The 15,652-nt window shown below is 39.8% G+C and overlaps 4 protein-coding genes across 6 annotated transcripts; 3 read left to right on the forward strand and 1 right to left on the reverse strand.

Moving 5' to 3' along the window:
* The first annotated feature begins 718 nt into the window (after window positions 1–718).
* Window positions 719–6,052, forward strand: LOC126591151 (ATP-dependent zinc metalloprotease FTSH 10, mitochondrial-like). Of its 2 annotated transcripts, XM_050256727.1 has the most exons (8): window positions 719–999; window positions 1,108–1,339; window positions 1,490–1,561; window positions 2,614–2,747; window positions 3,148–3,621; window positions 3,731–4,498; window positions 5,076–5,303; window positions 5,456–6,052. In XM_050256727.1, the coding sequence occupies exons 1-8, from the start codon at window positions 949–951 to the stop codon at window positions 5,933–5,935; spliced, it is 2,439 nt and encodes an 812-aa protein (XP_050112684.1). In that variant the 5' UTR covers window positions 719–948; the 3' UTR covers window positions 5,936–6,052. The 2 variants fall into 2 exon arrangements, with proteins under 2 accessions (XP_050112684.1, XP_050112685.1); XM_050256728.1 differs by lacking the exons at window positions 719–999; window positions 2,614–2,747 and having other exon boundaries at window positions 1,191–1,339.
* A 281-nt stretch (window positions 6,053–6,333) lies between these two features.
* LOC126591153 (uncharacterized) lies at window positions 6,334–12,383 on the forward strand. The gene is made up of 2 exons (XM_050256731.1): window positions 6,334–6,947; window positions 11,895–12,383. Exons 1-2 carry the CDS (start codon window positions 6,441–6,443, stop codon window positions 12,039–12,041), a joined length of 654 nt encoding a protein of 217 aa, XP_050112688.1. The 5' UTR covers window positions 6,334–6,440; the 3' UTR covers window positions 12,042–12,383.
* On the reverse strand, window positions 7,311–10,005 carry LOC126591152 (uncharacterized). 2 transcript variants are annotated; one of them, XM_050256730.1, is made up of 2 exons: window positions 9,913–10,005; window positions 7,311–8,780 (listed from the first exon to the last, which is right to left on the reverse strand). In XM_050256730.1, the coding sequence occupies exon 2, from the start codon at window positions 8,030–8,032 to the stop codon at window positions 7,358–7,360; it is 675 nt and encodes a 224-aa protein (XP_050112687.1). In that variant the 5' UTR covers window positions 8,033–8,780; window positions 9,913–10,005; the 3' UTR covers window positions 7,311–7,357. The 2 variants fall into 2 exon arrangements, 1 of the variants encoding a protein (XP_050112687.1); XR_007612262.1 differs by lacking the exon at window positions 7,311–8,780 and adding an exon at window positions 9,549–9,695.
* Window positions 12,384–13,015: 632 nt separating the features above from the next.
* On the forward strand, window positions 13,016–15,160 carry LOC126591154 (uncharacterized). Its single transcript, XM_050256732.1, has 7 exons — window positions 13,016–13,252; window positions 13,470–13,535; window positions 13,644–13,779; window positions 13,869–13,956; window positions 14,073–14,336; window positions 14,689–14,754; window positions 14,851–15,160. The coding sequence occupies exons 1-7, from the start codon at window positions 13,189–13,191 to the stop codon at window positions 15,013–15,015; spliced, it is 849 nt and encodes a 282-aa protein (XP_050112689.1). The 5' UTR covers window positions 13,016–13,188; the 3' UTR covers window positions 15,016–15,160.
* Window positions 15,161–15,652: the final 492 nt, after the last annotated feature.

Here is a 15,652-nt window from a genome sequence, read left to right on the forward strand (position 1 = left end):
TTATTTTAAATACTTGTTTATTGATTTTCTTGAATCAACTTTTTAGATGAGAAATGCCAAGGCCATCTTCAATGCTTAGGTTAAAACCTAAAATTTTCAACCTAGAAATATTTCTCTATAAAATTTAGTTTTTACCCCAAAAACATTTTTTTTTTGAGTAAAAAAAGATCTAACAGTCCAATTTTAAATCCAACAACTAAAATAATTAAAAAAAAATTATTTCATGTGTTTCATATCAACAATTATATCATATAGTTTACAAAATTAAATTTAAAAATCTGGTCTACCTAGCATTTGTCTTTTAACAATCCCAAATTTGATTAAAAAAATTATCTAACTTGCTCTAAAGTAAGTTATCTACCAAGCATTATTTTCACTATGATACCAATGTTCCGGTTTGCATGTAGAAAGACCAATAAATTCATGAAGGCTTATTTGCGGTAATACCTTATGAAACTCACATTCAATCTAACTTAATTATTCAAAACTCAAATTTTGTCACTTAATCGTATGAAACTCAAACCATATCGTATTATGGTTTTTACAATTCAAGTCCGATAAAGGTTTCGTCAAAAGTTATGAAGGAGTCCGACTATTTGTTTTCAACAGCCAAAAGCCAAACTACGTTTTGGTAGTCGAAATCCGTGGGCGTGAATGTATTGTCTTGTTTGCCAAGCAAGTCATCCTTTCGATAAAAATAATCCACGTAACACCAAATATCTCCGCAACCAAACACCTTGTATTTTTCTCGCCTCCCCAGTTCGCAAACACACGCACTTCGCCCAAAATACGCACCGAATAATTTTACAAAACCAAAAGAAAACAAAGAAAAATCGGATTTTTCCAAATGGGTTCATCGAATCAGCTCGAGAGGTAAGTTTCCATTGGCTCTCAACGATTCCCAGAAGCAAAATTTCAGTCTCCCTCTCCACCTGAGGCATCAAAGTTATGATTTTTTCTCGGATTGGTCGCTCCGTTTCTCGATCTTCTCGCTCCTGTGTAAGCTCTCCAATCTCTCTTATCTTCTTTTTTTCGACTTTTAATTTAATTTTTTGTTTAAATTTCCGGGGGTTTTTTATTTTTATTTTTTTTAATTTTGTGTGGTAGAATTTGTCGAATGGAAGTGGGCGATCGGCGGGTCTGATTGGGAATGGAGGGACTTCTGGAGTTCCGCGTTTTGGTTCGTATCTGGGTCCGGTCGATGGGGAATTAGGGTTTTTGAGGTCGTATTTTGCTGCGTCAATAGCAGCCCACAAAGCATGCGTTTCGGATTTCAGTGGCATTCTTGCAAGCCCTAAACTTTGCCGACACTTTTCGAGTGAAAACCCAAAGAAAAAGAGTATGCAATTTTCAGTTTTTATTTTATTTTTGTGTTGTGGGTTTGTTAGTTAATTGTATTTCAGCTAAATGAATGTAATTGTTGCTGTGATTTGTCGAGAAAGATAGTGGTTAGATTGAGTATGTGCTTGTGTTGCTCTTGGTGTTGCAGATTATGAGAACTTCTATCCCAAGGAAAAGAAGGAAATTCCGAAAGGTGATGAGCAGAAATCGGAGTCGAAAGGTTAAGTTTCTGTCTTTCCAGCTGCAACAGGGCTTACTTTCGATACATTTTCACTATTATGATTGTGTGAGTTGAATGTTTATCATATAAGTGAAAAAATGTAGGATTTTGTTGTTTTAATTTATGTTAGATTAGTGTTTTTACGTTTCAGAATCTCATGTGTGCTTAGATGTTTTGGAGTTTTGAATATATGAATCATGTTGTCAGGAAAAAAAATAATGTGTTTTTGAAACATTGGAGTTTCGAAGTGGCACCGCTGTAAGTTTTTATTTGCTGGTTAGAATAAGTACTTTCATGGAGACACATGGTTCTAGTTGTAAAGCACTTACCCCACACTCACAGTTAGAGGTCGACTCTTGCAGTTCCCTACCTAGGCTTAGCATACCTTAAAAACAAGATGTATCTCGTCGTAAAATGGACATTTTATTTAGTAGGTGTTTGTCACCAACACTGATAAATGACTACAATTTTTCTGTATGTAAACTTGGTCATAAGAGACTCATCTGAGTCTGATAGAAAATAGTGTCAAATTTAAAAGTGTAGGTTCTATGTTAGTATTTGATACTGAATACTTGTGTAATTTAAAGCTGTCCAGTGTTCAGTGGGGTGGGTTAAAGGGGAGGAGGTAGGCATAAAATCCTTCATTAGGGCCTATTATAGCAGGTGAGGGCTTATGTAATGAAAGATGCAAGTAAACAATTTATATTTTATCATTAAGACTAGAATTTTGGGATTAGTTATTTGTTTTAAGATCATTTTCTTAAATACTAAGTTTAATTATTCTATTTTTTGTTATTATGGATTGCCTGCATATAAGCTTTTATTAAAAAATATTTTTTGGACATTTTGTCATATTAAGTAAGAAGATTGGTTCACCGTCTTTTCTCCTTTCTCTAGTTCTCTTTCTCGCTATTTTTGTTTCTCTCCCTATCCAGGACGACATGCTCTTTCATCCCCAAAATTTTAGGAATATGTTTTTAAGACAATTCCGTGTTGGTTGTGCATTTATAGTCTTTTACATTTCTATTAACTTTAAGTTTCTTTCAATTTAGACGAATCAAAGACAAATGATCAGGGGAGTTTTCAGGAAACTTTCTTGAGGCAGTTTCAAAATTTAATCACCCCCCTATTGGTCATTGGGCTATTTCTTTCCTCCTTCTCCTTTGGTTCTCCTGATCAGCAACAGGTTAGTGTATACACAAATATGTGATCTCTTTCTTTCAATTATCTTGCTATATTTGTTTTTTCATTTTAGGTTTTCTGAATGGTGTTTATGTAACTACAGGCCACATTGTAAAATTTCTTGTTTTGTTGTGATATAAAGCCGAGTTTTGTGACCCTAATTTGAGTTGATGTTGGGCGTGAGCTAGATTCAGCCAACATGTTTGTTACCCTAATTACTGAGAAATTACCGGTTCACTTCCAAATTAGTAAATTCATTGACATGTATGTGTACGAATCTGGTCAAAGATTTGAGTCTTGTTTGTAATCTCTTTTGTGGTACCACTCTGTTTTATGTTTACGTTATTTCTCTATACCAGAAAGAAGTTATCTACTCACATGCTCTGCAATTTTGTTCTTTGCAGATAAGTTTCCAAGAGTTTAAAAACAAACTTCTGGAACCAGGCTTAGTGGATCATATAGTTGTCTCTAATAAATCAGTTGCCAAAGTGTATGTGCGTAACTCACCACGCGGTCAGACAAGTGAGGAAGTTGTCCAAGGACCTGGTACCCCTACTCGTGCAAATGGGGGCCAGTACAAATACTATTTCAATATTGGAAGTGTTGAATCTTTTGAGGAGAAGTTGGAGGATGCCCAGGAAGCATTGGGAATAGACAGTCATGATTTTGTTCCTGTTACATATGCCTCGGAGATGGTTTGGTACCAAGAATTGATGAGATTTGCACCAACACTACTGCTTTTGGGATCCCTCTTGTTTATGGGGCGGAAAATGCAGGGTGGACTAGGTATTGGTGGCCCTGGTGGAAAAAGTGGCCGTGGGATCTTCAATATAGGAAAAGCCCAAGTTACAAAAGTAGATAAAAATGCAAAGAACAAGGTTGACTTTTTGTTTCGCTAGTGTTTTCTTGTCATTAATCTGTTGTAATATATTTTCTTAAGCTCTGTCATACGTTTTCAGCAGTACCTGATATTTTTAATTGGTACAGATCTATTTTAAAGATGTTGCTGGTTGTGATGAAGCAAAGCAGGAAATCATGGAATTTGTGCACTTTCTCAAGAATCCTAAGAAATATGAGGATTTGGGAGCCAAAATTCCCAAAGGAGCTCTATTGGTAGGCCCTCCAGGCACTGGAAAGACCCTTCTAGCAAAAGCAACTGCAGGGGAATCTGGTGTTCCATTTCTGTCTATATCTGGATCAGACTTCATGGAGATGTTCGTCGGTGTTGGACCATCTAGAGTTAGAAACTTGTTTCAGGAAGCAAGGCAATGTGCTCCGAGTATTATATTTATTGATGAGATTGATGCAATTGGTCGAGCAAGGGGGCGTGGGGGATTCTCAGGTTCCAATGATGAGCGTGAGAGTACTCTAAATCAGTTGTTGGTAGAGATGGATGGCTTTGGAACAACTGCTGGAGTAGTTGTTCTTGCTGGCACCAATAGGCCTGATATTTTGGACAAAGCCTTATTAAGGCCTGGTCGATTTGATCGCCAAATCTCTATTGATAGGCCCGATATTAAAGGTCGTGACCAGATATTTCAGATATACTTGAAAAAGATCAAACTTGATCATGAACCATCATATTATTCTCAAAGGCTTGCAGCCCTGACTCCAGGGTTTGCTGGGGCAGACATTGCAAATGTTTGCAATGAAGGTGCTCTAATTGCTGCAAGAAATGAGAGTGCACTGGTCACAATGCAGCATTTTGAGGCGGCTATAGACAGAATTATTGGTGGTTTGGAGAAGAAGAACAGGGTAAGTCATTTTTGGATTGTTCGTTAGTTTCATGGCATATGATAACTTTATTTCATTTCTTAGTAAATTTACCATTCCCTTCCCTCTCATCTCCTCATTGTCCGAAAATGAAAGAAAGAGCAATGCTGCATAACATGGGCTGGCACAGCATTGTGTCCTCCCTACTTAGGACTCCGGTCATTGCTATGATGGAATTTGTGATGTGCACTTTAGCTAGAGATTTGGTTGGAACCTTTGGAGATAATCATTGCATACCTTGGAAGAAGAAAATATTTGGCAACTCTTGTTATCCATCTTCCTAAAACTATAGTACTGGGGTTGGATCTTATGCGGCTATAGGTGGCCCCTTATGTTGAGTTAGAACAGGTTCTTTCCATTGATCTGGACCTTGTAGGTCCCACTTTAGCCTCCATTATGCAGGTTCAGTAGTGTTAACAAAGGTCCAGATCAAACTTATAGGTAGATATAAGGGATTTTATGTCTTAGTTGAGAATGCTTTGACTTTTAACCTTCAGTGTTTTTCTTTGTCTTTGTTCTGTATAATTGGAATTTTGACATCCTTTTGCTTGTCAAACAGGTTATAAGCAAGCTCGAGCGCCGTACTGTTGCCTACCATGAATCAGGGCATGCTGTTACCGGCTGGTTCTTAGAACACGCAGAACCGTTGTTGAAAGTGACCATTGTTCCTCGTGGTACTGCAGCACTTGGGTTTGCCCAGTATGTTCCAAATGAAAACCTCCTCATGACCAAGGAGCAGCTTTTTGATATGACCTGCATGACCCTCGGTGGTAGAGCAGCTGAACAGGTAACATGAAACTTCATTAGTCTTATTTTTGAAGATGTTTATGATACGTAACATTTCTTAATTCTTCTTATTCTTCTATCGTCATTCTCAAGTTCCTTGGAACTTCATTAGTCATCTAGTGATATTGTTGGTTAACATATTCTGGGGTGCAGGTTATGTTGGGAAAAATCTCGACAGGAGCCCAAAACGATCTGGAGAAAGTGACAAAGATGACCTACGCCCAAGTTGCAGTCTATGGTTTCAGTGACAAGGTAGGTCTCCTTTCTTTCCCTCAAAGGGAAGAATCATTTGAGATGTCAAAGCCCTACAGCAGCAAGACCGGAGCCCTTATTGATGGTGAAGTGCGCGAATGGGTGGGTAAGGCGTATGCACGCACAGTTGAACTCGTAGAGGAACATAAAGAGCAAATAGCTGAAATTGCAGAACTGTTGCTTGAAAAGGAAGTTCTTCACCAAGATGACCTGATCAAGGTGTTGGGGGAAAGACCATATAAACCGGCTGAAGCGACCAATTACGATAGATTTAAGGACGGTTTTGAAGAGAAAGATGGTGAGAAAACAGTGGAGACACCGCTGGTTGGGTCCGAGGATGACGGCTCATCACCCCTTGAACCTCAGGTTCTGCCTACTTAGTTATTCGTAGTTTGTACATTGTTCTCGGAACTTCTTCGCTAACTATTTCACACGTTTCATGAATGGTTGAAATCTGTATTCTTTATTTGCTATTTTATAAATACACCACTTCCATGATGTCATGGATTACAAGTTTCCAAATGCTTGCTAACAACGACCACGCGTTTTCCATACAAAAAGTTATAGGATTAGAAAAGCACTAAATCCTCGAGTGCTTTTTATATTAGGATGTAAATTGTACTTTAGTTGGTCAAAGATGTGACACAAACATAAGATATTACCAGCAAATCAACCGTAATATACCTGAGTAATTTAAAGGGTTGTATGATTCACACTTCTCTTTAACACTATTTTTTTTTTTTAATTTTTTATCGTTGAATTGAGTAAATTGAACGATACAGTGTTGATAGATGAAACTCAGGAAGGGGTAAATGCAAAGCTTAACATTTGGAGAGAAGTGTTGGAATCTAAAGGTCTTCGCCTAAGCCGATCAAAGACAGAATATATGGAGTGCAAGTTCAGTGCAAATGGAGGCCAAAACGAGTTAGGGGTGAGGATCGGAGATCAAGAAATACCAAAGAGCGACCGTTTTCGTTACCTAGGATCTATCTTGCAAAAGAACGGAGAATTAGATGGAGATCTCAACCATAGAATACAAGCTGGATGGATGAAGTGGAAGAGTGCATCCGGCGTGTTGTGTGACCGCCGTATGCCACTGAAGCTCAAGGGAAAATTTTATAGGACGGCAATAAGGCCGGCGATGCTGTATGGCACAGAATGTTGGGCGGTGAAACATCAACACGTACACAAAATGGGTGTAGCGGAGATGAGGATGCTTCGTTGGATGTGTGGGCACACGAGAAAGGATAAGATTAGGAATGAGGATATCCGGGGTAAAGTAGGAGTAGCCGAAATTGAAGGAAAGATGAGAGAAAATCGGTTACGGTGGTTTGGACATGTGCAAAGAAGGCCTACTGACGCTCCGATTAGAAGATGCGACTATGGGACAGAGGTTCAGGGCCGAAGGGGTAGAGGAAGACCTAGGAAAACTTTGGAAGAGACTCTAAGAAAAGACTTAGAGTACTTGGATCTAACGAAGGACATGACACAGGATCGAGCACAATGGCGTTCTAAGATTCATATAGCCGATCCCACTCAGTGACTTGGATTTTCCAGGTCTCCAACCGAGAAGTTTTCCTCATTCGGGAAATTAAGGGAACACTACCCCAACCTACATGCTCCACTCAGAAAGCTTCAACATACAAGCTTCAACAAAAGAAAATTCAAAGAACTTAGCGAAGAAGGCTTTGGTGTATTTAACACAATACGTTGAAATGAAGGAAAGCTTATTTATTGATATCCCCGATAAGCTACAAATATGTACATATACATGAGTCAAAATAAACACACAAGAGGGAGCCTTCACAAAGGTTGCTTAGGAGAAGTCTCAGCAGTCGGTAGAGCCCCAGAAAGAGAAGGCACCGGAGGGGGATCATTTGGAGCCTCAGTACTGGACAGAACCCTAGAAGGAGGAGGCATCAGAGGTTGATCATTTGGAGCTTCATTACGCGGTACAGCCCCAGAAGACGAAGGCAATAAATGCATTTGGAACAAACCCACAAATCTCTGATGATCAAGTAAAACCTGACCATCAGTTTCCTTCATCTGGTCAAGCTTCCTCTTCATGTTTGTAGCATAGTCATGTGCGAGCCGGTGCAACTGTTTATTCTCATGCTTGAGCCCTCTAATCTCCTGTTTGAGACTCATCACTTCAGCTGCCAATGATTCAACTTGGCGGGTTCGAGCAAATAGGCGTTGGGCCATATTAGACACAGAACCTGCACACTGAACACTGAGAGCCAGCGAATCCTTAACAGCTAACTCATCAGACCGTTTGGAAAGAAGTCTGTTATCTTTGGGAGTGAGAAGGTTCCTGGCCACCATCGCAGCGGTCATATCATTCTTCATCACGGAATCCCCAACGGTAAGAGGACCAGTAGGGGAGACGAAGGATGGGCGCCATATGTTGTCTGGAGAAGGCGGGGCTGCCTCTTTAACAAGGTTCAAGTCAAAACGACGGTCGGAGGGGCCAGACATTTTCAAAGGTGTTGAAGAGAGAAGAGGTCGGACAAATCAAGATCTTAGAAGTGCAAGAATGAAGCTTCTACTGGTGGAGATTCAAGTGTGCTTTGGAACTTAATGCCAGCCCCTATAAAAATCTGCACTCGACGGAGCTTCAGAAATCGAAGAGGCGCCTGCTCAGAAATCGAAGAGGCGTTTGCTTTCTCAAAAGCTGGGCTGCTTAGAGATCACGAGGGTTGATCTCAGAAATTGAAGAGGCGTTTGTTTTCTCAAAAGTTGGGCTGCTCAAAGACCACGAATGCCGATCTCAGAAATCGAAGAGGCGCTCGCTTTCTCAAAAGCTGGGCTCCCCAGAGACCACGAGGGCCGATCTCAGAAATCGAAGAGGCACCTACTTTTCCAGCCTTGTCAGCACCTGTCACACGCACACTCAGCTTTGCGGAAATTATGGGCATTCTGTCAAAGACTTCTGGGGAAGTAGAAAACACATGAATCTTACTGTTCAATCACCCACTTCCCACACGCAACAATAGCTCATGGGTACCACAGATAACTTTGCCAAAGTTCTCTGCCAAAGTTGAGCACGTGAAGCTTGCAGCTCCCACTACATCGCTCTGACCAAGAAGGGTAAAAGAATAGCAAAGAAACAGCACTAACAAAGTTTAGACCCATAAATTTTGAAGGTCTAGCTACCATATTATTACCCACAAGGGTAAATGAACAGTACCACTGCTGGATAATTGGAAAGTCCCTGTGTGTCAACCTCTGTGCTTCGTGGCAAGGTAGACTAGCAAACATGCCCAACCTTTACTCACATTCGAGAAAACACTCCCAATAAGATTGCTTGCTCCAAAATCGAAGAGGCACCGTCCTCCGAATCTCGAGAGCCAGACTCCCAACATGACTACTTTCTTAAAAATCGAAGAGAGGGTAAAGGAACAGTACCATTGCTGGATAATTGGAAAGTCCCTGTGTGTCAACCTCTGTGCTTCGTGGCAAGGTAGACTAGCAAACATGCCCAACCTTTACTCACATTCGAGAAAACACTCCCAACAAGATTGCTTGCTCCAAAATTGAAGAGGCACCGCCCTCCGAATCTCGAGAGCCAGACTCCCAACATGATTACTTTCTCAAAAATCGAAGAGACACTGCTCCCCGAATCTCGAGAGCCAGACCCCCAGCATGATTGCTTTCTCAAAAATCGATGAGGCATCGTTCTCCGAATCAATCGAAGAGGCGCTCGCTTTCTCAAAAGCTGGGCTGCTCAGAAACCACGAGGGCCGATCTCAGAAATCGAAGAGGCACCTACTTTTCTAGCCTTGTCAGCACCTGTCACACGCACACTCAGCTTTGCAGAAATTATGGGCATTCTGTCGAAGACTTCTGGTGAAGTAGAAAGCACATGAATCTTACTGTTCAATCACCCACTTCCCACACGCAACAATAGCTCATGGGTACCACAAATAACTTTGCCAAAGTTCTCTGCCAAAGTTGAGCACGTGAAGCTTGCAGCTCCCACTACATCGCTCTGACCAAGAAAGGTAAAAGAATAGCAAAGAAACAGCACTAACAAAAGTTTAGACACATAAATTTTGAAGGTCTAGCTACCATATTATTACCCACAAGGGTAAATGAACAGTACCACTGCTGGATAATTGGAAAGTCCCTGTGTGTCAACCTCTGTGCTTCGTGGCAAGGTAGACTAGCAAACATGCCCAACCTTTACTCACATTCGAGAAAACACTCCCAACAAGATTGCTTGCTCCAAAATCGAAGAGGCACTGTCCTCCGAATCTCGAGAGCCAGACTCCCAACATGACTACTTTCTCAAAATTGAAGAGAGGGTAAAGGAACAGTACCATTGCTGGATAATTGGAAAGTCCCTGTGTGTCAACCTTTGTGCTTCGTGGCAAGGTAGACTAGCAAACATGCCCAACCTTTACTCACATTCGAGACAACACTCCCAACAAGATTGCTTGCTCCAAAATCGAACCCCCAGCATGATTGCTTTCTCAAAAATCGAAGAGGCATCGTTCTCCGAATCTCGAGAGCCAGATACCACAGACCACTTTTTCAAAGTGCTCTGACAGAGTTAAAACATGTGAAACTGGCAGCTCCTACTACCGTGCTATGACCAAGCAGGGTAAAGGAATAGCATTACTACTTGTTGTTAGGGAGACTCCTATATATGTCGACCTCCATCCCCAACGGACAGACAGACCTGCAAAAATGCTCAACCCTTCATCATATCTGAGAGGGCACTCCCAACGAAGCCTTTCGAAATATTCAGCTTTCTTTCCCCCCGATAATACCTCTGCAAACAAGCTATACTAGAGCAAGAATATCTCATATCATCAGGGTTAAAAGCAAGAGTATCCCATATCATGCTTTTTCCCTGTCTTTTCTTTTGGCCTTGTTTTTACCTGCAAGACAAGGAGAAAGAGAGCAATCAGTCAGCACTTGGAATCAAGCTTCCAGCCAGGAACTGACTGCCTGGAACCCCTTACCTGATTACTTACCTGGCATTGCTCTCGAGTACTCATCTTCAACATCTTATGTTTCCAAGGAAGATTCCGCATCTGCTTGAGGAACAGATAGGGCAAGGGCGAAGGATACAAGGAAGCATGTGGAGACAAGCGTAACAGCACACGTGCCGATACATCCATTACTCTGTCAAAAGCAAAAGTATCACATATCAGCAGGGTGGAACGTACTCTAGATTTGATGGACTTGTTTTGACCCTCAAATTCTTCAGTCGGCCTTATACTCTGGAGGAAACCAGAAAACCCTCTAGCTCAGTTCAAGAATAAGCCTGTGGAAAGTTACTTCTTCAAAAGCAAAAGTATCTCATATCATCTCTTCTCATTTTTCTTCTCTTTATCCTTCATGCTGCTGCAAGATGGGGAGAAGGTGAACAATCAGTCGGAGCTCTGATTGCTTACTTTGTCTGTCACCTCTTTCAGCAGACCCCCTAGCTCGGCGACTTGGGGGACTCCTACTACATGGTTTGTATCGCGCTTGACCAAGCCTGAAACTACAAGTAAGCTTCAAGTGAAATTGATACATTACCTTGTGCATCTCCACCAGTTAAAGATACCACCCCTGGATGGAAGAAGAGTACTTCCAGAGAAGATGCCACATCTACCTATGAGACAGATAAGGCAAGTCAAGACGACACCACACTCCGATACTTAGAAGTTTCGTGATTACGAGATCATTCTCCCACAATATTTCCTAATGTCATTTGTACTAAATCATTCACTTATACTCACTAAAGGAGAGCTTGAACCTATGTACTTGTGTAAACCCTTCACAATTAATGAGAACTCTTCTATTCCGTGGACGTAGCCAATCTGGGTGAACCACGTACATCTTGTGTTTGCTTTCCTATCTCTATCCATTTATATACTTATCCACACTAATGACCGGAGCAATCTAGCGAAGATCACAAAAAGCGACCGTTTTCGCTACCTAGGATCTATCTTGCAAGAGAACGGAGAATTAGATGGAGATCTCAACCATAGAATACGAGCTGGATGGAAATAGTGCATCCGGCGTGTTGTGTGACCGTCGTAGGCCACTGAAGCTCAAGGGAAAATTTTATAGGACGGCAATAAGGCCAGGGATGTTGTATGGCACAGAATGTTGGGTGGTAAAGCATCAACACGTACACAAAATGGGTGTAGCGGAGATGAGGATGCTTCGTGGGATGTGTGGGCACACGAGAAAGGATAAGATTGGGAATGAGGATATCCGAGGTAAAGTAGGAGTAGCCGAAATTGTAGGAAAGATGAGAGAAAATCAGCTCCGGTGATTTGGACATGTGCAAAGAAGGCCGACTGACGCTCCGGTTCGAAGATGTGACTACGGGACAGAGGTTCAGGGCCGAAGGGGTAGAGGAAGACCTATGAAAACTTTGGAAGAGACTCTAAGAAAAGACTTAGAGTACTTGGATCTAATGGAGGACATGACACAAAACCGAGCGCAATGGCGTTCTAGAATTCATATAGTCGACCCCACTTAGTGGGAAAAGGCTTTGTTGTTGTTGTTGTTGAATTGAGTAAATTGAAAGGATGGTATAAGATGTTGGATTAAGGAAATTGAAAAGAGGGAGTAAGATAAAAATGGATGTGTTGAACCACCCAGCTTAAAATATTCTCATCCTATCAAAGCTCTTTGTTCTTTTTGGTGCAACACTTCACTAAAGTTGAAATGGGAAAAGCTATTTGTTCTACTCTAAATGAGTACGAGAATTTTTTTTAACGTGATTGTAACACTGCTTCGTGATGCTATAAATTTAAATAGTATTTAAATACTTGAAAAGTCTGTTTTAAATTGATGAGGGCCAAGATGTTCCGCAAAACGGTAAAAAGATCTAAGACAACCTCGAAACTATAGAGCCGGCCAAAATCATCAACAATTCCTTCCTCTATGATGAAGGTTCAGAAGGAGAGGTTGTTGCGTTGCTTTAGCGAGAGTTGTTATCGATACAGGAATACTCGTTTTTTGCACTTGAATCATAACATGTATATATAATATTAACCTACAAACTAAATATTGATAACACTACACCTAGTGATGACAGATGGCAGAATTTCATCTGTGTTGGAATCCTATGAGAGTTCCACTAGAGATTCATGGTGTGGTCGACTATAGCATTACAAAAATTTATCCTTGTGTTTGTGATATCAGTCTTGAAATGCACCTTAAAAACTTTCAATGTGACATGCACTTCTTATTTTTATGCTATATGTTGATTGTTGAGGATTTGATACGTTTCACATGCTTTCACTGTTGATATACACGTAGAAATGCTTTCCCTTATTTTAGGTGTTCAATTTTGAATTGTGTGTGGTGTGTTGTGGCCAGTCGCATATATATATATATATATATATAGTCGAGATATATTATATACGTTTCTACCTTCTAGACGTTTGAGTGTCAAAGAAGGTGGCATGCTTGACCTTCCTGTGGATTTCTTATATATATATGATTTAAGCCCTCCAATATTTTCTCAACTCAAACCCAAGTCTCATCTGCACCATCTTCTCTCTGCAACAAAACTCCCTTCCTCCTTTAAACATTGCACCTCTTTCTCTCTCTCTCTCTCTCTCTCTCTCTCTTAAGTAACCTTCCGGCTTTCTTTTGAAGCTTTGATTTGTAGTGCTAAAATGGAATTCCAAAACCAGTATCAGCAGGCTGATCAGATGCCAAAATATGAGTGCCTTCTCTTTGGTAAGTATTTTCACTTTTTATCCTTTTTAAGTCTCATATATACCATGCCTTTAAGTTTCCAGACCTAAGCTTGTTAACTTGGATGTAACCAAGAGATTAGCAGTAGTCCCCCTGTTCACTCATATTCGAATCCACCTCCTTATATTATAAATTAGATTACAATACGACTCGAATTGAAAAAAAAAATAATAATAACAAAGAAACTGTTTTGTTGCAGATCTTGATGACACCCTTTATCCCTTGAGTTCTGGATTATCTAAACAATGCACCAAGAACATTGAAGGTATAGCACAATCCATCAATGCCTCCTCCATCCACACACACTTTTCATCAGTGATTTAGTAAAATTGAATATTAATTATCTGATTATTCTTAATCATCTTTTTCTCAGAATTCATGGTTAAAAAATTAGGCATAGAGGAAAAAAGAGTCACTGAGGTGAATCAAGTATTGTACAAGAATTATGGAACATCAATGGCCGGTCTGAAGGCTATTGGTTACAATTTTGACAATGATGACTATCATAGGTACCAAAATTTTCTATTTTCTGTTTTTTATTTATTTATTTTCCATCATTATACGATGCAATAATCTCACAAATTCCCAAATATTACAGTTTTGTTCATGGAAGATTGCCCTATGAGAATCTAAGACCTGACCATGTCTTAAGGACTCTATTGCTGAGCCTGCCATACAGGAAACTTGTAAGCAACAAGTCACATTTAAATAGGAAATTGATTGTAATTAATTACTAATTAGCTTCAATATTTAAATATTTATTCCTCTAATTATGTTTTCTTTTGTTTTATACATGAAACAGATTTTCTCAAATGGGGATAAGGTCCACGTGGCAAAAACCCTAAGCAAGCTTGGATTGAATGACTGCTTTGAAGGAGTTATTTGCTTTGAGACTCTGAATCCCACTAATGATGATGAAGGATGCAGTAGCACAAGTGTTTTTGATCATTCTTGCTTATTTGATGCTGAAATATCAGAGCTTCCAGTGACTCCAATTGTTTGCAAGCCATTTGCAAATGCATATGAACAAGCCTTTGAAAAAGCCAACATTAACCCTCAAAGAACTGTAAGACAATTATTCTCCTACTTGTTTATGAATCTGATGTGAAATTCTACTTACATTGCCATCTAATTAGTTCTTTCTTACCAAGCATTCCTGAAATTTAAAATGATCCATTTCGTGTTATTAACCGTAGGGTCTGTGCTTTTAATTCGAAGTGCCAAAAGCGCTAGACAATCAGAAGCACCTTCCATGAATTTTTAGGGCATTCTAGTAAAGAACCAAAGTGCTTTCAAGTGCATTTTCGGGAAGCACTTAAAGTTGTAATAAAAATCTTGCTGTGCTTCTAAACAAAGAGCTTCTAACACAAGCGATTCGACTAAAGCACTTCTAACAATGAGATTTGGTACTCTTGCAGCTATTCTTTGATGATAGCATCAGGAACATACAAGCTGGAAAGAACATCGGTCTCCATACTGTATTGGTAAGTTGTAAACCGAAAATAAATATTGTTCAGTTCATGTTTGTTGCTAATATAAAACATTTCTAAACCCTATCTATTGCATCTATATATGTATAGGTTGGCACTTCCAACAGAACCAAGGGTGTGGATTATGCAATCGAGAGCATCCACAATATCAGAGAAGCACTTCCAGAACTATGGGAAATCAACAATAAGGACACAGCCATGGGTAGAACCTTTTCAGGGAAGCTGCTGGCAATTGAGACATCAGTGACTGCCTAGGTGCTTAAGCTTTTTAGCTTCAATTTCAAAGCTCCTTTGAGCAAATGGAAAAGCATGGAGGCCAGCAATTGGCTATGTATTTTCTTATGTATATCCTAATAATGTATGGTCAAATTACCAATGATCAAGAAAGCTTCTTTCTGTATTTTTGAATTATTATTTTGGGGTCTGGCTTTCTGATTTTTGCAACACATAATAACATACAACCTACCCAAAATAAATACGACAGCCACTGGATAACTATACATGCAGCTACCGATATAAATATCAAGATTTTGGATAATAATTGATGCGAATTAGAGCATTTCCAACAACCTAACTAAATGAGACTTTTGGCTACTTTAAACAATACAGAAAAAATGAAGCTCCAACATACTGACTAAATGACTAGTTATCTTAACTTTGTGAATAGTAACTAGCTGAATTTAGCTACGAGGAGAGAGAAAAACTATAAATTGCGTCGTTTGTGGGCTTTAAGAGAAGAAAAATAGGTTGGGTTGTAAAGTTTAGGAAATAGCTAGTATTGATGAAAGCTGGCTAGCCAAATTAACGTTTGAGTCATTTGGCTAGTTACAATAGCATCAGATTTGGCTAGTATTGTTGGAGATGGTATAATTGATCATTTCTTGCCCTATAT

This window comes from Malus sylvestris, chromosome 11 (genome assembly GCF_916048215.2).
Source record: "Malus sylvestris chromosome 11, drMalSylv7.2, whole genome shotgun sequence".
Taxonomy (NCBI): domain Eukaryota; kingdom Viridiplantae; phylum Streptophyta; class Magnoliopsida; order Rosales; family Rosaceae; genus Malus; species Malus sylvestris.